This window comes from Eulemur rufifrons, chromosome 20, assembly GCF_041146395.1.
Source record: "Eulemur rufifrons isolate Redbay chromosome 20, OSU_ERuf_1, whole genome shotgun sequence".
Lineage (NCBI taxonomy): Eukaryota > Metazoa > Chordata > Mammalia > Primates > Lemuridae > Eulemur > Eulemur rufifrons.
In genome coordinates, this window is record NC_091002.1 from 3,005,746 (window position 1) to 3,033,586 (window position 27,841).

General features: G+C 50.0%; 1 protein-coding gene across 2 annotated transcripts in view; it reads right to left on the bottom strand.

Annotated features, from left to right (window-relative positions):
• Positions 1 to 27,841, bottom strand: part of JAKMIP1 (janus kinase and microtubule interacting protein 1) — a 147,277-nt gene that overhangs the window by 61,350 nt on the left and 58,086 nt on the right. Inside the window, exons 2-3 of one of the 2 annotated variants that reach the window (XM_069495869.1) lie at positions 17,432 to 17,707; positions 10,472 to 10,966 (exon numbers count right to left, since the gene is read on the bottom strand). In XM_069495869.1, the coding sequence (XP_069351970.1) occupies positions 10,472 to 10,966; positions 17,432 to 17,560 (624 nt within the window). In that variant the 5' untranslated portion in view covers positions 17,561 to 17,707. Of the gene's footprint in view, positions 1 to 10,471; positions 10,967 to 17,431; positions 17,708 to 27,841 lie in introns of those variants that run through there. The other variant, XM_069495870.1, reaches the window with a different exon arrangement.

Sequence of the window (27,841 nt, forward strand, 5' to 3'; positions counted from 1 at the left end):
AATGTGTAAGCACACGTCTGAAAGCCTTCTTGCATTTCTAATCCAACTGGCTGGCAAGGAAATGAAACAGGCAGTCCACCCTCCACGTGTCTCCACAGGCAACAGATGCGCCTGTGGAGTGACAGGTATCAGATGGAGAAGAGCAGAAGCAGAGAGACGTTTATCAGACGGTGAATAAGGAGAAATGCACATTTGCTGTTTTCACACCTGCTGCAGTAAGTCAAGAGCATGTGCTGTTGTTTCCAAGGCAGGTGATGAGGACTGCGTAGAATGGCAAAGCAAGAGCTCCAAACACCATCAAATTCCATTCAAGACAGTCGCCACATAAAGGGTGGCTGTCTCTTAAAGTGTGGGGTCATGAATCACAGACAACTCCCAATTACAGTGAATGACGTCCACCTGTAAGGGGAGGCATAGCTGCCATGCCCCAAAAGTATAGACAAATCGTCTCTCACTTGAAACAGGGCACTTTCCTCAAAGGAGAAGGAGACGGGGCTTCCTGGGGTCGGGAGCACACATCCTGACCCTGGGCCCCCTTCCGCCACCACTCGACAGGTCTGGTCAACCTGTGCAGAGTCCCACCCCCAGGGAGGCTCCGCCTTCCCTCCTCTCTGCTACCTCGGCTGAGCCCTTCACCACCTGAGCCGGGACTGACCACGTGGGAGGGGTGTCACCTATTCTAGACGCTAGACTGGCAGCTCCCTGAGGATGACAAGGCCAGGGGACACTGGCCCAGCAGGCATCCAGGGAACATGTGCTGAACGAATGATGCTCTCCATTCATGAGTTTTAAAAACAACCATTATGGTTTTATAAAAGCATAAAATAAAATCCCCAAAAATCTGTGCTAGCCCAGGGTCTAGCTCATAGCAGGTGCTCACCAAATGGAGTGCACCAGAAAAAATATGGCCTCTCTTCTATAATTTTCTGGCAAAAAAAAAGGAAAACACTCTCCTCTGTCTCCCAGCTGCCACAAGTTAGATGTGAAAGGGCCACAGACCAGAAACCAGCCACTCTTCCTGCTACCCAGCTGACAGGAGGAACCATGCTGAGCACACAGCCCAAGCCCAGAGGCTCAGCACGCAGCCTTGGCAGGGAACCACCGAACACACAAACTGAAAACAAGCCTCTGCGCCCAGGACGTCTCAGGAGCCGCCGGCACACAGCGTGGGCTGCCCGTCAGCTGCCTTCGCCCACTTGGGATCTCAAGGCCCAGTATTGCCTGTGGCTCGACTTCTCCTGCCTTCTCAAACTGTTTCCCAACAGCAGCACTCTTCTAAAATTTTCCCTTCATTATAAAAAGAATCACACTCATCATTAGCAAATGAAAAATACAAGCACGAATAGAGAAGGAAACACACTACTCGTGACCTCAGCATCCAGAGACAGCCTCTGCGGCCCGTCGCCTGCCTCCCCCCATTCGACTTCTCTGCAAGATGGAGCTCTGTGTGCACAGCTGTGCGTCCTCTTTTCTCACTTGTCACCTTATAACATGTCCGCTTTCCCAAGTCCCTATGGCTTGTCGTAAATGCCATCCATTGTCCTGACAGCAAATGTGAACGCAGACAGACCAGCGGCACAACACACACAGTATGATCCGACTACACGTGGGATTCGGGGTGTGCTTCTGCATGTTCCCTTCGGTGGCATTAGCACATTAAAGGCAGGAGGGCACATAAAGCTGTACTTCCACAGAGGCATGGGTCCCCTCCCATGCACCACAGTGCACAGGCTCTGAGGCTGCACAACACAAAACAGACCCAGTCCCGGGCCTCGGGGAACTTGCATCCCAGAAGGGGGAGACACACAAGCAACAAATTAAGAGACAGACATGAAAATATCAGATGAGGAAGATTGCTGTGGCAAGGATGGGAAAGGGTGGCGTGTGACAGTGACTCGGGCTGGTCTGGACGGTGCTCAGGCCAAGCCTCCCTGCAGAGGGGTCACAGGAGTCAGGCCAGCCGTGCAAAGATGGGGGTGGGGTCAGAGAGCTCCTGGCCAATGACATGGAAGTACCTGTGCAAAGACCTGGAGGCAGAGAGCCACCTGCAGAAGGACCTCATTGTCTTCCCCTTTGACACCTGAATTATCTCCGACCTTTTTGTGTTAATCTTGGCTAATTTGATAGGAAATGGTAGTATCTTGCTGTTTTAATTTCATGACTGGTGAGGCTGCACTTATTTTTATGTTTAATAGGCATTGCTTTTCTTCTTTGTGAATGGTGCCTTACCATTGTTTAATTATGAATTGAGGTGTTTTCTTATAAATTTGGTAAACTCTTTGTACATTGAGGATATTTACCCTCTGCCACATTGTTTTAGGAATGTTTCCCCTCTATATCTGCACTCCTTATTGTTCTAGTTCCCTGCATGGCATCTGTGCATCAAATACTCGGTTGGGGAAACTGGGAGTAGGGTAATATTTGCCTTTATCATTACAACAGAAGTTCATTTTCAGATCCCACTGGATGTTGCTTTTAATTCATCATTTGTAATTGAGTTTTTAAAGAGGATCAATGGCCTGAGACAAAGTATATAATTCCCACTCAAATTTTACCCTGTAAAATAGGAGTATGAGTTGAGTATCCCTTATCCAAAAGGCTTGATATCAGCAGTGTTTCAGGTTTTGGAATTTTTTGGATTTCGGAATATTTGCATATACATACTGAGATATCTTGGGGAGAGGATCCAAGTCTAAACATGAAATTCATTTGTTTCATATACACTTTGTACATATAGCCTGAAGGTAACTTTACACAATATTTTTATAATTTTGTGCATGAAACAAAGTTTGCATACACTGAACCATAAGAAAATAAAGGTGTCACTATCTCAGCCACCCATGTGGCCCATCTGTGGTCGGGTGGCATCACCATAATTCCTGACTCTGAATGTATATGCTACCCATAGCAATCATTTCTTACACTAGTCACACATACCAATAACACAGTGAGAAAATAACGTACGGGCATGCAGTGTGAGGGAATCTGGTGTGCACAGATCTTTTTCCCTTGGAGACGCTAAATAACCTGTGTGTTGTACGCCTGCATTTTGACTGCAACCTGTCACAAGAGGTCAGGTGCGGAATTTTCCACTTGTGCCATCATGTCGACATGCAGAAAGTTATAGATTTTGAAGCATTCAGACTTTGGATCTTTCGATTAAGAAGGCTCTACATATACTTCCACCCTCAGAAAACTCTGTAAGGACGGGGCAAGCTTTACACATCAATGCCCCATTTTGCAACAATAAATGCAATGGGAAATGTTAATTTTCATCATTATTTGACAAATGGTGGTGAGTCAATCAAGTTGCCACAGGAAAAGCCAGACCGACACTTGCGAGGCGACAGGGGGGAAGCAATCCGGTTGCCTTTGATCAAGATCACTCAGTATCAGGGTGTCAGCTTCTTGTTTTGCTTTGAATATTTTAGGGATTGTGAAAGCAGGTTCTTGTTTGAATATTTTAGGGATTATGAAAGCTCTCTCTGTGGAATCAGAAAGAATAATTAAAATGAAATTGTGCTTTGTGGCTCATTTACATTGGTAGGACAGAAAAGCAAGTCTGTGACTGAATCAGAGAGAGCTTGAGCGTGTAGCGGGGAGTTTGGAGTTTGAGAACATGGTTCTAACATGCATGAGTCTCACTTAACACAGTAACATGCAAATCAGGGCCTGCCTGTGTCTGTACACACTTCATGCATCCACCGCCCAGGTCAAAATATGAAACATTCTTAACACTTGAGAAGACGGGCCCCTCCCCTCCTAATCAACCCCATCCCCAGAGGGGATGGCGCCATGGATTAGCGTTACCCCCTCAAACGTCATATAAATGGAATCACACAGCATGCAGGTTTTGTGCTGATCTTCTTTGCTTTTGTTCTGACATTAGGGCTGTGAAATTGATCCACGTTCATGTGTGTGTCAGAAATGTATTCTTTCATATTATTATGTAATATTCCATTGACTGAACACAACTGTATCCATTCTGTTGTTTACTGTTTGCACTGCATATTTCCTATTCTTTTACTTTAGGGAAAGTGGGGCTTTAAAGTGTGACTTTTGTATCCAGTCAATTTCTGCTTTTTAATTGGTTTAGTCCACTTACATTTAATGTAACTACTGCTATGATTTCTTCAATTCTGCCATTTGCCATCTCTTTTCTATTTGTCCCATCTGGTTTTTCTTTCTCTGATCCTTCTTCCCTACCTTCTCTTAGTATAAATAAACGCTTATTTTCAGTATCTCATTTTAGTTCCTCTATTAATTAGCTTTTTAGCTGTGCCTCTCTGTGCTACTTTTTAGTCCTTAATTTGCCACAGTCTTCTTGAATTAACAGTGCCGTGCATCATGTCAGGTACGATTTAAGGACTCTGCAGAGTGCCAAGTCCATTTCCCACCAACCACACACTCCTATCCTTTGTAATACTGTTTTACACACTTACTTCTGCGTGTTGTAAACCCCACAATATAATTAGTGTTTTGCTTCAAAGTCATTTGTGTTTTAAAGAAATTAAGAAAAAGACAGTCTCATACCTTTACTCCCATTTGTCCATTTCTGATGTTCTTCATTTCCTTCCTATAGAATTAAATTTCTATTTGGCATCATTTCCCTTCATCTTAGGAACTTCCTTTAGCATTTCTGGTGATATAGGCTCTAGTGAGAAATCATCTTACCTCCATTTATCTGAAAATGTCTTTATTTCACCTGTATTTTTCAAAGAATGTTTTTGCTAGATATGGAATTCTGAGTTGACAGGTTTTGTTTTATTTTGTAGCACTTTCATGTATGAGATAATATATGAGAGTTCCAGTTGCTCCACATCCTTGTCATTTCTTGGCACTGTTAGCTTTTTAAATTTAGCCATCCTGGTGGTCATGTAGAGTTGTCTGTGAGCTTTTCTCCCTCTTAGAAATACAGGTTATTTTTAAATGCAAATACAAGATCCACCATTAAATTTTTATCAGTGCTATTTAAATATCCTGGATTTCCAATTTTTGTTATGTTAAACACTTCAGGGCATAATTTATATATGATAAAATCTTCAATTGTTAGTAAATTTGCCAAGTTGTGCAACCGTCATTGTAATCTGTTTTAGAACATGTTCACCACCCCGCTAAGATCCCTCCTGCGCATGTACAGCTAATCCCTGCTCCCATCCCTGGCCCCAGTCGGCCACTAACCCACTTTCTGTCTCTACTCGACTATTCAGGACATTTCATATAAATGGAGTCAGAGAATAGGAGGGTCTTTTGTGTCTAGCTTCTACCATTCAGAATGTTTTTGAGGTTCATCCATGCTGTAGCGTGTATCAACATTTCATTCCTTCTTATTAATCAATAGCATTCTATTATATGGATACGCCACATTTTATCCATTCACCAATTGGTGGATATCTGGGGTGTTTCCACTCGTTGATTATGAACAACACTGCTAAGAACAGTCACGTACAAGTCTTTATATAGACATGTGTTTTCATTTCTCTCCGGTGGGTACTCAGGAGTGGAACTGCTGAGCCAGTAGGTAAATTTGTGTTTAACTCTTTAAGAAACTGCCAAACCATTTATCAAAGTGGCTACACCATTTTATGATCCCCCCAGCCATGTCATCCTGTCCAGCGCTTGCTATGGTTTTTTTATTACAGTCGTTCTAGTGGATGTGAAGTATCTACCTGTAATTTAAATTTGTGGTTTCCTGATGACCAATGAGGTTGAGCACCTTTTCATGTATTTTTCAGTCATTTACTTATCCTGTTTTTGAAATACCCTTTTCAAGGTTTTGCCAATTCTTTGAATTATTTTTATTGTTTTGTAATTTTTATAATCTGCACAACAGGTCTTTGTGGCATATGTACTGAATATCTTCTCCCAGTCTGTAGTTTTCCTTATCTCCTTTATTGGTGTCCTTTGATAAACAAAAATCCTTTCATGTCCAATGTACAACCCTTTCTGAATAGTGTATTCATGCAAATAGCTTAAGAAATATTTAGCTGCTTCAAGATCATGAAAATAGTTTTGTTTTCTACTACTAGCTCTATTGTTTTACTTTTTACATTTAGAACTAAGGCCCACTGTGAATCAATCTTTATGGGTGGCATAAGGGTCAGTATTCCTGTTCTAATTTTTCTTGCAGACATCCCGCTGTTCCAGCCCCGGTTACTGAAAAGTCATCCTCTCCCCGGTAAACTGCGGTGCTCTCATTTTCCTAAATCAAGTGGCCACACACGCATAGGTCTGTGTCTGGACTCCCTGTCCCGCTGACCTGCCATCCTCAGCCTCACTGTGTCCATTGCTGCCGCTGTGCAGTAAGCTTTCTTACAGGTTGTACAAGACCTCCAGTTTTTTTCTTCTTCAAGATTGTGATTCCATGTCCTTTAAATTGTTTTTATCAAATTTAGAATCTGCTTCCCAACGTCTACCAAAGAGTCTGCTGGGATTTTAGTCATAGAGTACACTGAATCTATAGACCAATTATGGAAGAACTTACATATAGATTAAGTCTTCTCATCTACGAAAATGGTATCTCTCTCCATTTATTTAGGTCTCTGATATAGTGTGGGCATTTGTTCCCTTCCCTCCAAAGCTCATGTCAAAATTTGATTCCCAGTGTTGGTGGTGGGGCCTGGTGGGAGGTGTCTGGGTCATGGCGGGTGGATCCCTCGTGGCCAGTTTGCTGCTGCCCTCGAGGTAGTAAGTTCTTGCTCTACTGGCGCCTACTGAGATCTGATTGTTCAAAAGAGGCGGGCACCTCCTCCCCGCTCCCTTGCTCCCTTCCTCTCCCCCTGTGACACCTGCTAACCCTTCCCCTTCCACCATGAGTAAAAGCTCCCTGAAGCCCTCACCAGAAGCGGACACCAGCTCCATGCTTCCTATACAGTCTGGAGAACCATAAGCCAAATAAACCTCTTTTCTTTATAAATTACCCAGCCTCAAGTATTTCCTTTATAGCAATGCAAAACGGACTAAGATAGTCTCCTTTATTTTATCAGCAATGTCTTATGGTTTTTAGGGTAGACATCCTACACAACTTTAGTTAGGTTTATTCCTAGGTATCTGAATTTTTTGTGCTCTTTTGTAATTGATATTTTTTAAAAGTTTCTTTCCAATTGTTCACTGTGAGTATATAGAAACCATTTCTGTGTACTTACCTTGTATCTAGAGACTTTGATAAATTCACTATTAATTCTAATAGTTTGTAAGGTCTTGCTATGATCTGAATGTGTTCCCTCAAAATCCATTATGTTGAAACTTAATCACCAATGTGACAGTCTTAAGAAGTAGGGCCATTAGGAGGTGATTGAGTCATGAGGAAAGAGCCCTTACAAATGGGATTAATGACCTCATAAAAGAGGTGCAAGGGAGCTGGCTGGGTCTCTGCTGTCCTCCTGCCCTTTCCACAACATGGGGACACAACATTCAAGGCACCATCTTTAGAAGCAGAGACGAGGCCCTCAACAGACACTGAACTTGCCAGCACCTTGATCTTGGACTTCCCAGCCTTCAGAATTGTGAGAAATAAATTTCTATTATTTAAAAATTACCCAATCTGTGGTACTTTGTTATAGCAGCAGGAATAAGCTAAGTCTCTTGGGTTTTCTACATCACAATCATAGCATCTACAGATAATGAGTTTTCCTTTTTCTCTAATCTTTAAAACTTTTCTTTTATTGTCTTTTGTATTTGATATCCTAGCCTGTGCAATGCTGAATAGAAGTGGTGATAGTGCACATCTCGTTTTGGCCTTGAACTCAGGTGGGAAATGTTCAATATTTCACCATTGTGTACGTTGTTAGTCATAGGGATTTTTGTTGTTGTTGTTGTTGTTGTTGTTGTTGTTTTTAGAGGCAGGGTCTTGCTCTGTCACCCAGGCAGAGTGCAATGGTGTGATTATAGCTCATTACAGCCTCCAACTCCTGGGCTCAAGCGATCTTTCTGCCTCAGTCTCCTGAGTAGCTGGGACCACAAGCACATCCCACCATGCCTTGCTTTTTAAGTTTTTTATAGAGACAGGGTCTCAACATGTTGCCCAGGCTGGTCTTGAATTCCCAGGCTCAAGGAATCCTCCCACCTTGACCTCCCAAAGTCTAGGATTACAGGCATGAGCCACTGAACCCAGCCAGTAATAGGTTTTTGATAGACCATTTATCAGATTAGGGAAAATTTCATTCTACTCCTGGTTTGCTGAGAATTTATATCATGAAGTTGAATTTTATCAAGTGATCTTTCTGCATCTATTAAGATGATCATATGAATTTTTCCTCCTTTATTGTACTACTATGTTGAATTATAGTGACTGATTTTAGAATATTATGCTAAACTATATTCCTAGAATAAATCCAACTTGGGCATGACTTACTAGTCTTTCCATATATTGCTAGATTTGATTTGTTAATATCTTATTAGTATTCTTATATCTGTTCATAAGAGGTAATACAAAAATTTTCTTTTCTTGTAATATTGGTTCTGGAATCAGAGTTATACTGGTTTCATAAGTGAGTAATGTTTCTGTTTCTCTGTTTTATGGAAGAGTTTAGTTTTATTTATTCCTTAAGTACTTGAATAAATTTACCTGTGAAGACATCTAGGTCTGGGCTTTTCTTTATGGGAAAATTATTAATTACATGTTTAATTTCTCTAACAGCTATAGATGACTCACATTCCTATTTCTTGCAGTGCCAGTTTTGATAAGTTGTGCTTATTCAAGGGACCTGCTCATGTCACCCCGGTTTCAAGTGTATAGACGAATGCTGCTCGCGATGCTGTTAATGCCAGCAGGGCCCACGGCCTCTCCCTCTGACACTTCATCGGTGACTTACAGTCCCTTGTTTGCTTTACCAGTATTGTCAGGGCTTATCAATTTATCAATTTTAATTTTCTATTGAATGTGTTGATTTTCCTTAATTGACTTCTTTCCAATCTTTCTTGCTCTTTGTATTTCCTTCATTCTGCTTTCCTGGAGTTTAATGTGCTGGTCTCTTTCTTTCTTCTTGAGATGGAAACTCAGGTGTTTCATTTCTAGCATTTCTTCTTTTTGTCTAAAATGTTTTCCTCTAAGGGCTACTTACAACCCACAAATTTTGAAATGTGTCTATTTTGATAAAGTGTCACATCCCCTTGAAAAGAGTAGTATTCTGCAGCTGCTGGAATAGGGTGTCCTGTCGGTTTAGTTCAAGCTGGTTAATTGTGTTGTTCAAATCTTGCATATCTTTATTCATTTTTTGTCTGCACATTCTATTGCTTTCTGACAGAAGTATGTCCAATCCCCAACTGTGGGTTTGTCTATTTTTCTTTTTAGTTTTGATAATAACTAAATTTCAAAATGAATAAAAGAAAAAATTAAGTACATTGCTACTGAACTGACCCCCTGATTAGGAATTGTCCCTATGCATCTGTAATATTACTTCTTTCCTTAAAGTGTCTGACGCTGACACAGCCAGACCAGCTTTGCTTCTGGTTAGTGTTCGTATGGTGCAGCTTTCCCCATTCTCTCCGCTCAATCTAAACTTGCCCTCATAATTAAGATGTATGCCTTGTAATGTCACTGTTGTTGTCTGACCCGGTCTGAGGATCTTAGCTTACTTCACTTTTTAGCCTCCTGCACCACACAGGTTCGAGGTGTGACAAACGCCTTGAGGAGCAGACTGGTTGTGTGCTCGTGGCGGCCTGTCCCTCTAGAGAGCTTTGTCTGCCACGTCGGCTGAGGCTGTGGGAGCTGCTATCCCCCTTTCCATCCCTGCTCACTGACCTCGCCTACCACCCCAGCATTCCGTGGACATTCTATGGAGTAAGCTAGCCTGGTTTGGGGTGCCCCTGTTTTCCATTCTTCCACGCCAACCCTGAGATGGCAAGAAGCCATCCTCATCTCTCTAATCCCCAATGGAGTATTTTTACTTGGGGACCCCAATCCTCAGCCCACACTAGGAAGCAGCAGATGCCCCCAGGGAAGAAAGCAGCCAGCAACTCTCAGCCCACCCAAGCCCTTCCCTCGGGAATTTCGCCCCCACCTTCCACAGCTCTCCAATATCTTTAAAACTACGATCGCTTCCAACTTACGTTCTCCCCTAGCTGTTGAGGCAGGAAGGCTGTGTAGTCCTGCCCCTACGCACCACATCTTACCTGCAGGTGAAGTCTGCTCACCGCTCTTTAAATAAAATGAATCATAAATGCCCAGCGCTTTGGTAGCCACCACCGTGCTTTCCCACAACATGCCTAGCTGTCGTGTACTAACCTCACTTTACAAGCGAGGAAACCGTGCTCTGAGCAGTTTGTGATCTGCCAAGGTTCACATACCAAGAGAGGAGACCTGCAGCCCCAGAGCCTTGCCACACCTACGACGGCAGGGACCTCCAGAAACCCCAGCGTCTCGAACAATGCCCAGAGCACCGTCGGTCCTCAAGACTCCGCTTTTGCTTTTCCCGCTTGCTTGCGAAAGGAAGGTGCGTGCGAGCGAGCTGGGGAGGGACGCGGCACGTACCAGCCTGCGGATGTCGCGCTCGCACTCGCGCTTGATGCGGTGCACCTCGTCCTGGTGCGCCTGGTAGGCGGCGCGGAGGTCGGCCGCCTTGGTCTTGTCGGCCTGCATGCAGTTGCTGAGCGCCTCCTCGGCCTGCTTGCGCGCTGCCTTGAGCTCCAGGATCTCCTGCTGCAGCCGCAGGCGCTCGCCGTCGAAGGCCCTGCGCGCCTCCTCGCGCGCGTCGGCCAGCAGCGCGGTCTTGACCTTGTCGGCCGCGCCGTCGCGCAGCACGTTGAGTGTGGCCTGCAGCCGCTGCAGCTCGCCCTCCTTGATCTTGGCGGTGCGCGCCGCCTCCTGCTCGTGCTGCCGGATGAGCGCCTCGCGCAGCGCCTGCAGTTCCTTGGTCTTCTCCTCGTGCAGCTTGGCCTTGAGCTCTGAGATGTAGGCCGTGTGCCGCCGCTGCTCCTGCTCGCGCTCCAGCTTGGCCTCCTGCAGCCGCTCGCGCAGCTTGCCCACCTGCAGCCAAGCGGCGAGAGAGCCAGTCAGGGTCAGGGTCGGGCCTGGAGAGCCGGCCATGCCCCGGCGGCAGCCTCCCCGCACCCGGGACCTTCCCCTCGGGGGTCCCACCCTCCCATCGCTCCCCACTCCGGGCACCCCACCTAGAATCTTTCCTACTGGTCTCCTGGAAGTTGGAAACACCTGAAGATGTTGGAGAGGAGCGTCAAGCCGTTGACACCCCTTCCAACTGGCAGATGTATGAGGAAGGCCAGTGGACCAGTCACTAAACACCCCAGCAGAAATCATCTCTCACCAAGGGCGAAAAGATTTTAAAGCAGAAATACATTTCCAGTGCCCCCCTACCACGAACTCTGGGTTAGAGCAGATGGACTAGGCTTCTGTCTGGGGTGTGGGGGCGACATCACTGTGGACCTGAGACCCAGCATGGGCTGCGGCCCGGGGCCATCCCCACATTAACTTCCCACAGTCCCAGGGAGGAGACAGGCTCCCGCCTCCGTTTTGTCACAAGGCAGCCAAGGCTCAAAGACAATCCCAGTGACCCATCGGAATGAGGGGCTGCCAAGCGACAGTGCCAGCTTCACCCCCGACCTGGCGCCAGAGCCTGTGCCCTGCGGATGCCAGGCCAATCCCACCGGAGTCTAATCAGCAAACAATCAAAACATTATTTGTAAAATGTACCAAGGGAATGTGTTCTTAAAGCACTTTAAAATGCTTTCTTCATCCTTTTCATTTCAAAAAGCACGCAGTACCCACACTCCACAGGAACCCTTGACGATCCGTCTGTTTTCTAGATACTACCAGTCTCCGAAGAACCGAATTGTCTCCAATGCACAAGCTGCTTCCATGGAAAACAGCAACATTTCCCCCAGACCACATTGTTTACAGCATACCAACATGTTAAAATTAATTTTAGGTGAGGAGTTTTACAATGTCACTTGGGTATTGATAAATCCTTCCTTATAACAGCAGGGAAAGTGGCAAATAAAACCAACCTAGGCAAATGCACAAGCTCAACATCTCCTTCCTTCAAACACAGTCATAGAAACAAAACCAGACAACCAGTCGACGTCTGTCCACCTCGCTGTGGGGCAGGAGTCAGAGTCTTTTCCTAATGCATTTAGGACCAGAAATCCAGAACCCTAAGAATTCAACAGGATCTTCCCAGTGACGGACAAAGTGCCTCTGCCAAGTCTCCCTCCCGGGGGCAACGCTGCCCTAACTCCCTGGTTAATGCTGACAGCGACCTGGGGTCGCAAGGGTCAGGGACGGGTCCCAAATCAGCTGTGATGAGCTGTGTTTCCCTGGGCTCATTTCTCAACCTCTGTGGTGGTTGATTTTGTGGGTCAACTTGGCCGGGCCACGGTAGCCAGTCATTTGGTCAAACACCAGTCTGGATGGTGCTGTGAAGGTATTTTTTAAATGAGATTAACATTTACATCAGCAGACTCTGAGGAAAGCAGATGTGTCCATGATCTGTGGAAGGCCTTGAGAGAAAGACTGCGGTCCCCTGAGGAAGAAGGAGCTCTGCCATCAGGCTGCCTTGGGACTCAAGACGCAAGGTCAACCCTACCTGCCGGCCTGCCCTCTATATTTCGGGTTTCCCGTCTACAAGCACATAAGCCAATTCCTTAAAAACAACAACACCAAAAACCCACAATGATGGGGCAGGTCAAAGAGACACAGGAGCCACCTGAAAGGGACCCCAACAGCCGAAGCTGGAACAGTCAGAGCAACAAAATAAACAAAGTAGTACTGGATTATAATCTCAAGTATAAAATAAGTATCCATGAGTCTACACTGATATAAATGATTCACTAAATAAATACCAAAGAAAAATATACAAGAAAACCAAAATAAAACTTCCAAGAGCTCTGTAGTATCCAAAACACAAGCCCAATCCTCCCCTGGCCCACAGGGCTAACCCATAGCAACCTCTGACGGGTCATCCTCCCTCGGCCCTGACAAACAGGCACCGTCACCCACGCTGAGCCCTATGCCTGGAACGCTCTGCCAGGGCTCCAGGGTCTGCTTCCTCATCCTCATTCCGTGGCACCTACGCCAAGCCCTTTGCTGCCAACCACCTTCCTAAGGGGTCACCCCGACTCCCACTACTCCCACCTCTCCTGTTTTAGGTTATTCCGGACACTTCTTGCTACTGAATACATACATATGTTAATCTCATGGTGTTCGTTGCCTATACGAGCTCCAGGAGAGAGCCCTGGATCTCCAGAGCATCGAGGCTTCTAGGACAGAATGAGGCACACAGTAGTTGCTCAGTAACTAGCTGTGGACTGAGCAAAGCATGGAAGGATGAAGAACGTGGTGGAGGTTGCAAGGCTGGCTGCGGACTGGGGGCACCCACCAGGCTGGCCCTCGGTCAGGGCCAGCTGGTGCACATGCTGGACCCACTGCCGGGACCCCTCTGCCTCTACCTCCCTCCATATTCCCGCAGGGGAAGGAAGCCTCCCATGGCCCTGCCTGGGTCACCACCTCCCTGGACTCCCAGAGCCCTGCAGAATTCTCTCCAGCACCACTCAGATCCTACCCAAATGCCAACCCTCCCGCCCCACCCACTGAGGCCGGCAGCCCCTGAGGGCAGGATGAAGGAACCTCCAGCTGGTGAGTGGGGACAGCGACTGGACCCTGCACAGTCCAGCTCTGGCCTGTGTCCTGACCACCGCCCCCTGCCCACACCCCTCAGACTGTGGGCCTTGCCAAGCTGGGGACTCTGCCCCACTCAGGATGCTCATGAGTGTGGCTGGACACATGGGACTACGTGAGCACCATTCACTGCCTCTCCAGACAGCAGGATCCCTGAGTGCCAGCTCCAAAGCTGCCTCCATGAAGCCTTCGCAGGCCCCTCTTGTCCCCACACTGTTTTGTAAACTCTCTGATGCAGCGTGCCAAGTGCTGTTTACGGCCAGCTCCCTGTGCATCTCTGCGTCCATCCTTGAGGGTGGGGGCTGTTTCTGAGTCACTCCCAAACACCTGTTGCCCAGCCCAGGCTCGAGCATGCACGGGCCTTGCCGAATGAGCGAATGACGCGCTCACCGCGGTCCCTCGTCCTACAGTGCTCCACGGGGATGCTGCGCCGAAATAACAGCACTTTAAATGTGGCATTGACGGTTACGAGATCACATAAAAGTAACACTTAAATGCCGTTATAAAGTTTACATTTATGCTTTTCAGACCAGCCAATAAACACATTCCTGAATCCCTGGAGAAGAGAAATTTTCTCAGCAGGCAGATGAACAAAGGCCTCCTGAAGAGGCCACGAGGGTGGCTGGACTGAGAAAGTGAGCAGCCCAGATTCGTCCCTGTGCAAATCCCCACCCATCACGAGGCAGGGAGGCATGTGGACATGGAGGCACCGCTGGGGGCTCCCCGGGCCTGGCTTCCAACCCAGCACCACCACCCACTGTGCAGTGGGTGTTTTGGGCTGACCTGTGTCCCCTGAAATTCATATGTTGAAGTCTTAGCTCGAGGACCTCAGATTGTGACTGTATTTGGAGATAGAGGCTTTAAAGAGGTAGTTAAGGTAAAATGGGGACATTAGGGTGGGCCCTGATCCAATCTGACTGGTGTCCTTGTAAGAAAAGCAGTATGGACACAGACACACACAGGACAGGGCCATGAAGACAGAGGGAGAAGAGGGCCATCCGCAAGCCAAAGACAGAAGCCTCAGAAGGAACCAGCTCTGCAGACCCCTGGTCTCAGGCTTCCAGCCTCTAGGACTGTGAGACAAGTGTCTGTTGTTCAAGCCACCCGGTCTGTGGGACTTTGCCACAGCGGCCCCGGAAGCTACCACACCTGGGCACATCCCCGTATTCACCGAGCCTGTACTGTATGAACTAAATAAAATCCTAAACCCTGAGCCAACTGAATGAACCTCCTCTTAGCCAAGGAGACCCCAGAAAAACGTTAAAGCCCAGCTGCCGGCCACGAGAAGGGAGGTCAGATAGGCATTGTGGTGCCCCCGCCTGGGGGACATTCTTTATAATGATAAGACACTAAATCACTGACAGGCCTAAGGCCATGCAGGACACAGCCTAACCCATACCTACAGGCCACCAAATCACTTACCAGGTAACTTCAGTCTTGGTAAATGCCCAGTGGATTGTCTCTCATTAACAGACATCCTTAAACATTCCAAACCTTTAGACAAAGCTTCATTTCTCTAACCAATTGCAAATTAAAGAATCTTTAGCCCACCTATAACCTCCAAGCATCCCCCAACCCCTTCAAGATGTCCTGGCTTTTCAGGCCAAACCAGTGTACACCTTCCACATAAGGACCTACGATCTTACATGTAATTCCTGTCTCCGTGAACGCATAAAACCAAACTGTAACCTGGCTACTGCAGGCCCATTTTCTCAGAACCTGCTGAAAACATGTGCTCTGGGCCACCAGTCACACACACTCAGCTCAGAATAAGCCTCCGTAAATTACAGAGTTTGGGGGTTTTTCCCTGTTAACAGCTTGCTCACGTGTACCATGGGGGAGGCCACCCCTGACATCGCAGGTCCCTGCAAGGGTCATGACACCCTCTAAAGCACCTGGTGCTGTCTGCACAGAAGACACATAAATGTCACCCTGACCACTGAGCGAGCGTGACAGGCAGCATCCAGGCCCTGTATGTCACCATCTCATTCTATTCTCAAACAAACCAGGAGGCAGCTGCCTTATGCCTTAGAGGTCCTCCCTAACAGATGAGAAGGCTGAGGCAGGGGGTGGGTACGTGGCTTACCCCGAGACCTCAAGCAGGTAGGTGGCAGACGTGGGACAGAGCCGTGGCGGCCAGACTCGGTGTGCAGTTTCCCTCGCCACTGCAGCTGCTGATGCTACTTCCAGATCCGACCTGCCAGCCCCTGCAGCCCCAGCCACACAAGACCAGCCCTGAAGGATCGCGGGGAAGTGACCTGGCCTCCTGACCTGCACGTGCTGCCGTTGCCAGCAGCCGTGGGTGGAAGAGGCTGGCTGCCCTAGGACTGGAGTCCTGAATGCCTGGGGAGGGAGGAAGGTGCATGTGTCCCCAAACTCCAGAAGCCCAGTCCCCAGGCTGGGAACTCAGCCTCTGTCCTTGTAGTCATCCTGAGTTGTGTTGGAGCCAGGGCCAGGCCCTAGCCCCCTCCCCACCCCAGAGCTGGACCCCACCCAGCACTCCAGCTGCTGCCTGAATCCCAGCTCAACTAGACAAGGACACGTGCTGCAGTTCCCCAGGCAGCCTCCTCCCCTCAGTCCAGGTGCTACAGCAGGAGCTGGAGGGCACCTTCAGGGCTTCAGGCTGAACCTCCCCAACCAGGCTAGACCTTCAACTGCTCAAGCCACCCAGGAGCAAGCCTGAATCTCCGTCCCCTTTCTGTCCTCAGCATGGACAGCTCCTCTCTGGGCCCAGGGCCCCTGGCTCACTTCACCCTCAAACCCACCCAAGTTGAGCCATGACAATGAAAAGGGCTGTGGCAGTGTCTGGGCACCAGGTGCCAAGTGGGCTTTCTATTGTATCCACTACATCAGTTCTTCATGACCATCTTATACAAGACAGTTATTACGCCATGTGTCAGATGAATACAGAGGCTTCAAGTCACTAGCCCAAGATCATGAAGCTATAGGTCGGGGCCAATCTGAGGTCCGAAGCCAGGTCTGCCAAAACAGCCTGGGCTCCTCCCACCGTGACAGGCTGTGCCCTGTGGCTGTGCTTTAGCTGGACTCCCAGAGGATGCCGGCACCCACCCAGGCTCGTCCTGACCGGCTCCAAAGCTCAAATCTGCCCTACAAGCATGACAGCCCCGTTCCCAGCTCTTTACCTAGTAGTGTGCGAAGTCCAGACCACACCCCGGGCAGGTGGTACTCACAGTGCATGCGTCCTCATGTGGGGAACTGCAGCTTAACTCCCTGGGGAAACTAACTGAGAGCGAACGTGAGTGCACTTCTGTAACAAACAGCTGAGGCTCGGACACTCACGCAGCTGCCTCAGTGACTCTTAGGCGACCCACTATTCAGACCTGTTCAAATGAGGCCAAGGTTGAGCTGTAACCAGTCGAGCTGTCTGTGCCTCACCTCCCGTTTCTGTCCACAGTGCTGCCGGCCACGCGGCCCCCTGCAGCTTCTCTGAACCCATCTTGGTCCTGAGGGCCGCCCGGTTCAAGAATCATTCGTGGCTCTATTAAATGCTGCTCAATTGAATTTTTCAAAAGTTTTTCTTTTAACAACCCCCAATCACAGGTAAGAGAGATTAAAGCATGGGCCATCAGTAGCTTGTCCAAGGTCACAGCAGGTGCTGGCGGGGCCACGACTCGCACCCAGCACTCTCTGTCCAGGGAAGGGCAGGCTGAGGCCCACAGAGGGGAAGTGCCCGCCCTCTGCCCCGGCCTGGGACCCACCCTCCACGCATACCCGGGGCAGCGCTGTCCTCACACTCTCCACAGCCCAGCCCTCTGCCGAGCTAGAGGCCCGAGCTCCCACCTTGCCCTTCTCCTGCTGGAACTCGATCTGAATGCTCGTCAGCTTGGCCCGCAGCTCCTCGTTGGCCATTTGTACCAGGTCCGTCTCCATCTCGGGCTTCTCGCCCTTGCTCCGGCCTTTCTTAGACATGCTTCCTCTTGGGTCAAGACGCTGAGATCCTGCAGTTCACGCCCGTTCACGCCCGCCAGCCAGCAGGTGCGGCCGCCAGCTCCGCCGAGCTAACCAGGTGTGCAGGGCTCCGCTCGTCCTCCGAGTAAACCACCATCACTTGGGATCCTGGGGGGAGGAGGGAAACCGAGTTAGCAGAGAGGGAAGGTGGTGGGCTGCATCCTCCTTGCCTAGGGCACCCCTGGGCCTGGTCCAGGCCTGAAGGGAGGATGTGCTGCCACTGGCAGAACCGCCAAGCACGTCTCCAACAGGGCTGCAGCAGAAGCGCTCAGAGGCTAAGGGCAGAGTCCTGGGCCCGCCCCGAGGATCTGACTTGCATTTCTAACATGCTCCCAGGTGACCACACCTTGAGCAGCCTTGGGCCAGTCCTGCCCGCATCAAGATGTGACCGCACCACCTAAGCAGCCTGTATACCACAGTCTGCAAACGTTCAGAGAGCCTGAGACTCCTCGGGTGCTTGTTTCAAAGGCAGATCCCTGGGCCTCCCCCCAGGGCTTGAAGCAAGAGGAGTGTGTTAGGCCAGGGAGTCTGCGTTTTCCATCCACACTCGCAGTTCCAGAGCAGGGCCTGAGGACTTTGAGAAGTGAGCTTTTAGACTTCATAAAGGTTAGCAGTTCCCTCTGCTACTAGGTAGGTGATGTCACCCAGTGTTACAGATGAGGAAACTGAGGCACACAGCAGTTGAGTGCTAGTGATGCCACACAGCTAATGAGAGCGGAGACAGTATGAACCTGATCGAGGCCCACAGCTGACGTGGGTGAGCCGGGGCTGCACCCAGACCTCCCAGCTCCCAGCCGTGCAGGAGCCCAGCGCCACTCAGCACTGCCCCTGGAAGCCGCCTCTGCTCTCCCTCTCCCTCACCACATCCTACTGCTGCTTCATGTGACAAACTACATATTTACTTAGCTCTTATCTAGTTTCCCCACATTAGGGCCTGGGTCCGTTTCCTTCCGCCCTGTATCCTCTGTGCCCAGGAGAGACGCCAGCATGTAAGTTACATGACGCCAGCTACATGAGTGAATGGATGAATGAGTGACCACAGGGGAGTCATGGGGCACCTAGGATGTGTCCAGTCCTATGACAGGAGCTGGGAATTCTACCTGCAATCTGTGGAACACCTGAAAAGGGGTATAGTTAGTAGGCCCATTTAGAGACGAGGGAATCAGAGCGGGGGAGGCTGTGTAAGCTCGTAAGTGGTGGAGCTGCAGTGAGATCCCCTAGGGGCAGAACGCGACATGAGAACAAGAGAACATTCTGGCATGGCGGAAAGGAATGCCAGAAGGGCAGGCAGAAGAGACGAAGGTGGCAAGGAAGACCATAAACAGGAAGCCTGTAGACAAAAGGAGAAAAGGGAGAGCCAGGGCAGCTGGGAGAAGACAGCAGGAAGGAGTCACCAGTGGGCTGCTCCGCAGAGGGCTGGCTGAGGACCGGACACGGAGTCAGCCACGTGGAGCCAGCATGACCTCAGCTGGTGGGCGGGAGTGGGAGCACTGGGCAGAGGCGGGAAGGACCAGGCAGGGCACTGAAGAAGGATCTGGGCTGAGGTCTCATCGACGCCAGTGCATCTGGTGAGCTGTAGACACTTGGTGGCCGTGAACTGAAGTCACAGGGGACCTGCTAGCTCTGGGGCACTGGGGTGTCCATCCAAACTAGAAATCTGCAAGGCAACGATGGAGGCCAGTTACCTTCCTCTCGAGCAGGAGAGGGCAGCGTTTCCCACTGCACCATGCAGATTATTCAGGTCGATCGACATTCTCCCTGATCGATTCCAGAAAGGTACATTCTGTCTTCCGTTGCTTTGATTTCACCTATTAGAGCCAATACATAATTCATTCCTCACCTCCTCTGACTGCTTCGATAACCACAGCAGCTCTCAGAAACCAGCCTCCACTCTGACGGGCATCCTTCCCGACGGGCAGGAAGCCCTCCTCACATACCACACGCAAAAAAGGAAGTCAGTTCCTTCTGGGTCCATCCTGCGGCCACTCTAGGAAGGCTCGTGACGGAACTAACCAGAGGTACGGTCCTGACACAAACACTCAGATGTTCGCCCAGCAACACAAGCTCGGCATAAGGGACCACTAAGTAAATTCGTCAAAACCCTGGCACAAACTGCACAAGGGGAAACGTTGGTGTCACAGAGTGGAAAAGGCAGAAGAAATAGCCAGATACGATGTATGATCTCAATTTCCACTCAGTCACAGACACCTACTGTGCGCCTGCAGGTCGGGGCATGGTGGACAGGCTTCCACAGCCGCACTCCACGATGCTGACCGCGACGGGGGTTGCAGGAACTGGTGATTTCTCTTTCTTCTTTATGCTCTTCTAGAAAAATACAATTTTCTATTTGGATTTGTCCAAATAGAAATTATCTAGAAATTACTGCCTTTGAGAGAAAGGATGCAGTTTCTGTTTTAAAGAAAGGCAAGCAAGTTTCAGAAAACATTGGGAAGATTTTGGCTGGGCAGAACACCAGAAAAAAGCTGGAGAGAAAGCACACAGGCCACAGCCCAGGAGTGGTCCTGCTGACAGCCGGGCACAGGCCTGGCCCGCCAGGCACAACCAGCGCGGCTGCGGCTGCCCCTGGCTCTAGGACCACCTGGGAAGAAAAGGCGTCCCCTGACCTCATGTCACAGCTGTTCTGTGTGTCTGCTCCCCTGTCAGCTCTTTGGGGGCAGGACCTCGACTTCCACCTCTGCCTGCCCCGCCCTGTGCCCAGCCTAAAGTGCAGGCTTGACAGGTTTCCAAGGTGAGTAAATCTCCGTTAGCTGACACCAAATCCAGTGCTCTCAGCACCCCACTCCCAGCGTTTGCCAGGACAGGGCCTCAGTGAGTGTTGGGATGAACAGGATGCAAAAGGGGAGAGTGCCCAAAGTTCTGGGCCAACTCAAACCCGGGGCTCATGGTGGGGCCCTGGCAGCCGGCCTCCGCTGCAGACACTGGTTCCCAGGCCAGCCTGAGGCTCATGGAGTCACTTGGCATCTCTGTAATCAGCTCCCACGGCCTCTGGCTCCACAAAGGCCTCATCTGAGGGAGCAACAGCAGGTCACTCTCCTACCTGAGATGAGCTTGGTGCCACTGTGCCCAGAGCTTTTCATGTAGGGCCCACCGCCCCCTGAGCAGGAGACGGCACAGCCCGTTGTCCACAAAGGAGCACAGCACAGGCTTAGCAGGGCAAGGCAAAGATGTGCGTGCTTGGCCCACACAGGAGGAAAGGTCAGAGCTGAGAACGCTCATTCCAGAAGTAGCGCTGAGCACCTGGCCACTGCTAGCCCTGGGGTGCAACGGAGAACAGATGAGGTCCCAGCCGCCATGGAATCTCCCAGTCGGGGGGACAACTATGGACACGAATACACAAAATACACAAAGTAATTACGGATTGTGATGGGTACTGGAAAGAAGGAGCAAACACGGCATTGCGACACCCCTCTATGAAATGTCACAAAAGTCACTGCCAGACCCCCTAGGGGTTCTAGGCTATGCAGAGTCAACACCAACTAGGCAATCTGCAGCCCAGTGCAAAATGAAAACATGAGGTTCCTTGTTCCAAGTTATTAAGACTTTCCTGACGCAGCCACAAACCAAGCCAGCCCAGGATACCCGACAGCCACCAGATACGGGAGAGGCAAAGACAGACCCTCCCCTAGTGCCCTTTGGAGGAATGCAACACGGCCAACACGTTGATCTTGGACTTCTGGCCTCCAGAACTGTAAGAAGAAATTTCTATTTACCACCTAGTTTGTGGTCACTCTTTACGGCAGTCACAGGAGTTTAATGCACAGGCCATGAAGGAAAAACACTCCCGGGACACACTCAGGACTTTGTTTAATGCCTTAAGATAATCAGCTTCTCAGAACACGAGTCTGAATAAGCCTGGCCCCTTTCACGGCGTGTGTAGCATCAGTAACAAAAGATGATGCCTCCCCTCCCAGCAGCCAGCTTCACATCCCCCTGTAGTCACAATTCACAGCTTAGGAGGTGAGACTGGAAGACACCTTTGCCTCCAATATGCAGATGAAGTAAGTGAGGCTCAGAAAGCTGAAGGGAGTTGCCTGAGATTATTCAATGATTGGGTGGTTGCAGTGGGATTTCCAACTCGGGTGTTCCACCTCCATCCCTCTGCGGCCTGACAGTCGTATAACAGTGTTGGTGTAACACAGGGACAGAAAGAAAATCAGCTCCTGCAAGACAACTCAAATCCAAATAATAACATCTGAAAAGCAGAAATTCCTGCCCATCGCCAAGAAGCCTTCTTTGCAAAGCCACCTGCTCACTTCACCAAAAATTATGTGGAAACGCCAGGATACGAAGGGGGCAGATTGACAGAGTCGAGTCCTTTCTGTGACCAATAAACAGTTTATCCTAAAGAATTTAGCCCCACTTTTTTTTTTTTTTTTTTTTTTACAAACATTCATCATTTAACTTGCCCTTTAAAAAAATCTCTGAGTAAGTGTAAGCCTTTGGTTTAAATATCTGCAAATACATTGTGTCAACTTAAAAAGCTACGAAAGTATTCCTACCCTGGGCTCAGTAATATGCTTCTTGAGAATTTATTCTAAGCCAATAATTCCCAAAAGGAAAAAGTCATACACCTAAAGATGCTGAGTGTGGTATAATTTGAATTGTTGACAGCAGTGGGAAACCTGAACAACCTAAGGGCCCAAAGCCGGGGGACGGCTGGGGGAGGGCAAGGGCCCAACTGGAGCCAGGCAGCAGCCCAGGCAAAGGTGGGGAGGAAGCCGAGCGGCGGCGGGAGCACGGGAGCCTGCCGTGCAGAGTCCGAAGAGTCGGGGACGGTGCTTTTCATCAGCTCACATCTGGCAAGTTTTAAGTTTCATTTTGAATCCACGATTGTTGTAACGCAGTTTGTGCAATCAATAAAAACAATGAAAGAAATGGTCCTGGGTTCCTTCTGAGCAGAACTGAACTAGCAGAGTGAAGCTCACGCCCCAGCCCAGCACTGACTCCCCGCGCGCCCCCCCCCCCCCCCCCGGGTTCTCGGTGGCCCCTTCCCGCATCTCTGAGATGGGGACTGTCAGAGTCTCCACTCCGGAGAGTTGCTGGAGGATTACATGGGTTCATGTTTGTGAAGTTCCTGGCACATTGCAATGCTCAAAATATGTCAGCTTCTTCATCGTCATCGTCGCCACCCCAGTTGGCACGTTCTGCCTGACTGGCCAGTAAGGGCCATAGTTTGACCCGGGATTTTGCCTGTGACTCTACTGAAAGTTGGCTGCATGAGGAGCAGAGTTGGGGAAACGGTCCCCAGCACTCAGGCCCAGAATGACATGACCATCTGGAGGCCAATACTCTCGCCCCTCCAACTTCCCACACCTTCCAAAGCACGGTGCCGGGCATCCAGAGAGCAAGCACTGGAAGCAACCTAAAGGCCCAGCCAGAGGACGTTCCCTGCAGTATAAAACTGTGCGAATCACTCCCCCGTGGCACGCAGTGGAGTCGCGTACAGCCACCACAGACTAGCAGCGCACCCCGCCCGAAAGGACCACGTCAGCGAGTGAGTGACTGGGACTGAGGTGAGTGCTCGGCACACGCCGCCCACACAGGGGACCATGACACAGCCCCGGCCAGATTCAAGAACACGATGCAGGTGGGACACATCTGATTTTTCCAGAGAAAGTAAAAATTGGTTTTTATGTGAAATCTCCCAATTTGTATGTTAGGCACTAATTCAAAAAAACTTTTTTTTTCTTTTAAGTATTGTGCAGCCCAAACAAAATCCATCTGTGGACCAGATTTGGCCTGTGGCCATTAACTTGCAAACTCTGTTTGTCATATATTAAGTGGGAAAAGCAACTTATACAATAGTATATACAATATACTCAAGTATATATATGCATATATATAATATGTATATATCTTGCATATAATATGTAATATATACTGCCTGTATGCACACGTGTGGGCAGACTTGTGTGTAAGCGTGGGCATTTAGACTAGACAAATATTTCTAATCTATTAGGAGTAGATATCCTTGAAGGGTGTAGGGGTACGTGGGTTTTTTCATTGTGTTTTGATTTGATTTTTACCTAGATGTGTCTCCCAAAGTATCTACAAAGACTCAGTTTTGCATATTTAGCATGAAAAAAATAAAAGATTCTTGTTTTTTTTTTTTTTTTTTGAGACAGAGTCTCACTCTGTTGCCCAGGCTAGAGTGAGTGCCGTGGCGTCAGCCTAGCTCACAGCAACCTCAAACTCCTGAGCTCAAGCGATCCTCCTGTCTCAGCCTCCCGAGTAGTTGGGACTACAGGCATGCGCCACCATGCCCGGCTAATTTTTTCTATATATATTTTTAGCTGTCCATATAATTTCTTTCTATTTTTAGTAGAGGTGGGGTCTCGCTCTTGCTCAGGCTGGTCTCGAACTCCTGAGCTCAAACGATCCGCCCACCTCGGCCTCCCAGAGTGCTAGGATTACAGGCGTGAGCCACCTCGCCCGGCCTAAAAGATTCTTGTTTTTAAAAGACTGTGCCAAAACTCTAGGAATGGCAGAGGCCTTATAAGAAAAACAACACCGTGTGATATAAATAGAAGTTAGATTGGAGCAGCTGCTAACCTGAATTCAAGTCCCACACAAGCAAGTGCTTGCTCTGGGACGTGGGAGATTTCATTTCTTATCTCTGAGCTTTAGTTTCCTCAACTGCAAGGCTGGGACAGCAGGGCCCAGCCCTAGGGTGTGGAGGTCAGCGGGAGGGTGCAGGGGAAGGGCCAGGCTCAGGAGCCAGAGTTGGCGAGGGGTCGGGGAGGGTCTCAGCTCTGCCACCGATCAGCTGTGTGACCTCAGACAAGAGACGTTACCTCTCTGTGCTTCAGGTTCTTCATGTGAAAATGATAATAATTCCTTCCCCATGAGGTTGTTGTGGGCATGAAATGATTTCATACTTTTATTTTTTTATAATTTTGACTTCATATTTTTAAAGTGCTCAGAACAAGGCCCAGACCATAACAAGCACTCAGTAAGAGTTGACAATTTATAACTATAATGATGTGCAAACTATAAAATCCTTTAAACAAAGGATGTTGCTTGTTAATACTGTAAGAATTTAGCAAATGCAAAAGGCTCCACTAATTTTCCCATTTTCTGCCCCTTCATATGCTTGAAGTTTGCTCCATTCTGAATCCTGCTTCCCCTTCAATCCTCACTTTAGTGCTGCTAATTTTCAACCTCTTCCCCCAAAAGGCTCACTTATCTGGAGGATGTACAGCCCCATGGAATGGAGCTCTGGCCACTGGGTGAGGAGGAATGGGTTCTGGAGGGACCAAACACCCCGCCCAAAGCCAGTGCACGCTGGGCCGTGGGGGAGTCCCAGTCCCGGCCTCAGAGCCTACTCGCTCACGGTTTGCACACAAGCCTAGGAGCTGAGCTGTCTGTTCTCCCAGCCCAGGGCAGAAGGGACACAGGAAATCGGAAGTGCTGTATAAGAGGCAAATGCACAGGCAGGAAAACATAAAGAGAGCAAAGCTTTTCTAGAAAGCAGAGATTTTCCATCACACCACCACTCTGAAAACAGAGATTAAAATACTAAGTCCTTTAGTGCTTAAAAAGAAAAAGTCTAAGAGGTCTAGAATATTATTGATAACTTTCTTAGCAGACCTCATTCTCCAGGTATAGGAAATTAACAAAGTGCTTGCTGTCTCTTCTAATACGCATCCAAAAAAGTAAGGGGGGGGGTAAATAAAATTTGCATGAAGCATCATAAATAAAGTCAACTAAGCTAGGTTTGCCTAACACATACTCTGGGCTTGAGGGCAAAGCGCTATAGAAAGGACCGGGATGAGGAGAGTAGGCTCGGTCACTTGCCCCAGCTCTGCCACGAGTCTCCGCATGGCCGCGACTGTGCTCTCTTCACCCGGGATTTTCCATCCATAACGGTGTGGGCCGTGCAGACGGCACTGCGCGGGAGCAGGGCTGATCCGAGAGAAGGCCGGGCAGGCCACCCACAGCCGGGCAGGCCACCCACAGCCGGGCAGGCCACCCACAGCCGGGCAGCCCACCCCTGCGTCCCCTCACAGACTCCAGAGGGTCAGGGATGATGGGTTTTCTTATTATTACTATTATTATTTTTTATTTTTTAGAGACAGGGTCTCGCTTTGTCACCAGGCCGGAGTACAGTGGCATCATCATAGCTCCCTGCAGCCTCGAACTCCTGGGCTAAAGTGATCCTCCTACCTCAGCCTCGCGAGTAGCTGGGGCTACAGGCACGCACCACCGCGCCTGGCTAATTTTTCTTAATTTTTTGTAAAGACCGGGTCTCACTGTGTTGGCCAGGCTGGTCTTGAACTCTTGGCCTCAAATGATCCTCCCACCTCGGCCTCCCAAAGTGCTGTGATTACAGGCGTGAGCCACGTTGCCTGGCATCTGGCGGGTCTAATGATGACAGAGCAGCACCTTCACCAGCACGTTTGGGGCGCTTGGTGCCCTGCACCCTGTTCCACGCTCTGTGTGTGGCAGCTCAATCCCCAAATGGGCCCCAGGTTTCCCCAACCCTCAACGTCCAGCCACCAGGTCTCGTCCCCTTCTCACCAGTTCTCAAAGGCATCCCCTACTGCCACTGCCCAGCTGCCCTCACCCCTTCCTGCCAGGGCACAGTGCCCGCCCCCTGCCAGGCCTGCACACCGCCCCATCAAGGCTCCAGGGGCCCTGGTAGTGACCCTCCCCGCTGTTCCCCGCTGACAGCCTTTGTCCCCTGCAAGTTGTCAGGCCTCTGCACTGTGCCCTGCTCCGTGGCCCAGCCTGAGCCTGGAGGGGGCCGCCTGGCACACCTGCTATCCCCCACAGGGCTCTGCACGCACCTGTCCCTGACTCACAGGGCCCCTAGGACACCCTCCTAACTGTCCCCAGCACTCAGCCCAGGCCACACCTCCTATGAGCAGCCCTCTCCGCCCTGCAGGCAAGGTCAGGATACCCGTGGGGCCAGGCCTCACAGGGATGACTCTGGGCCACCATCGCCGACCATCTGTCTCCAGGACTTGAGGCCAGCAGGGCTGGGACAGCCGCAGGGGACAGACCCACTTTACAAATAGGAAAACTGAGGCCCAGGCAGGTCAGGGGCCTGCCTGGTCACATAGGGAGTGGCAGCCAGCAGGGAAAGGAGAACCTGCCTCTCCCCACCCCACTGTGGTCAGCAGAGCTCACCTGGCGCCTCAGAGGCCATGGGGCAGCCACCACCCCATGAGGGCACCACAGGCCACAGCCCAGCTCCCTGAGGTGCCCTCAGCCCCACTTTCCCAGTCAGTGACATCAGTCATCACCACAGCAGCTGGGGCTTGGGCCAGCTGCCCTCTCGCCCAGGACCCCCGAGCACCCCCCGCAGACAGAGCCTCAGTCAGTCCCAAGCGGGGACTCAAGCCACTTGTGGCCACTGCTCCCAGTTCCACCTACAGCCTCGGTGGCCTGCGTTAAACTCCCCACACACCACACATGCCACACACTGATATCATACACACCACCCACACACAAATCTCACACGCACCACACACACATCACCCAGAAAACACCATATATTCCACACACACCACACACTGATATCCCACACACCACACACGGATGTCACACACACCACACACACCCCACCCAGAAACACACACCGTATATTCCACACACCCCCCACACTGATAGCACACACACCACACAGACCCACACACCACACACAGATCTCACACGCACCATACAGACCCACACAGACATCCCACACACACATGCCACACACTGATATCACACACACCCCACACAGAAACACACGCCATATATACCACACACCCCCCACACTGATATCACACACACCACACAGACCCACAAACCACACACCCCCCACACTGATATCACACACACCACACAGAAACACACACCACACCCCCCCCACACACAGATCTCACACACACCACACAGACCCACAGACATCCCACACACCACACAGACACACCCCATGCACCACACACAAGCCCACTAGCCCAGCAGTTCTGATGTGGGCGGGAAGCCCCAAGTGTCCAGGGGAGAGTCTGGGACGCAGACCTGCCCCCAGGCTGCATGCAGAAGCCCTGGGGGTGCCGGGCATCCCGGCACGGCCCCTGGGGAGCGTCAGCGATCCCGGAAGGTCCAGGCCGAGGCCGTCCCTCTCGTTCTTGAGGGTTGGGCGCCCGCCACAGCACCCGAGGGTGAGCCCCTGCACCCTGCCACTGGCAGCCTGCCTCGCCCAGCCCACCCCACCCGCTCAGCGGGGAGACA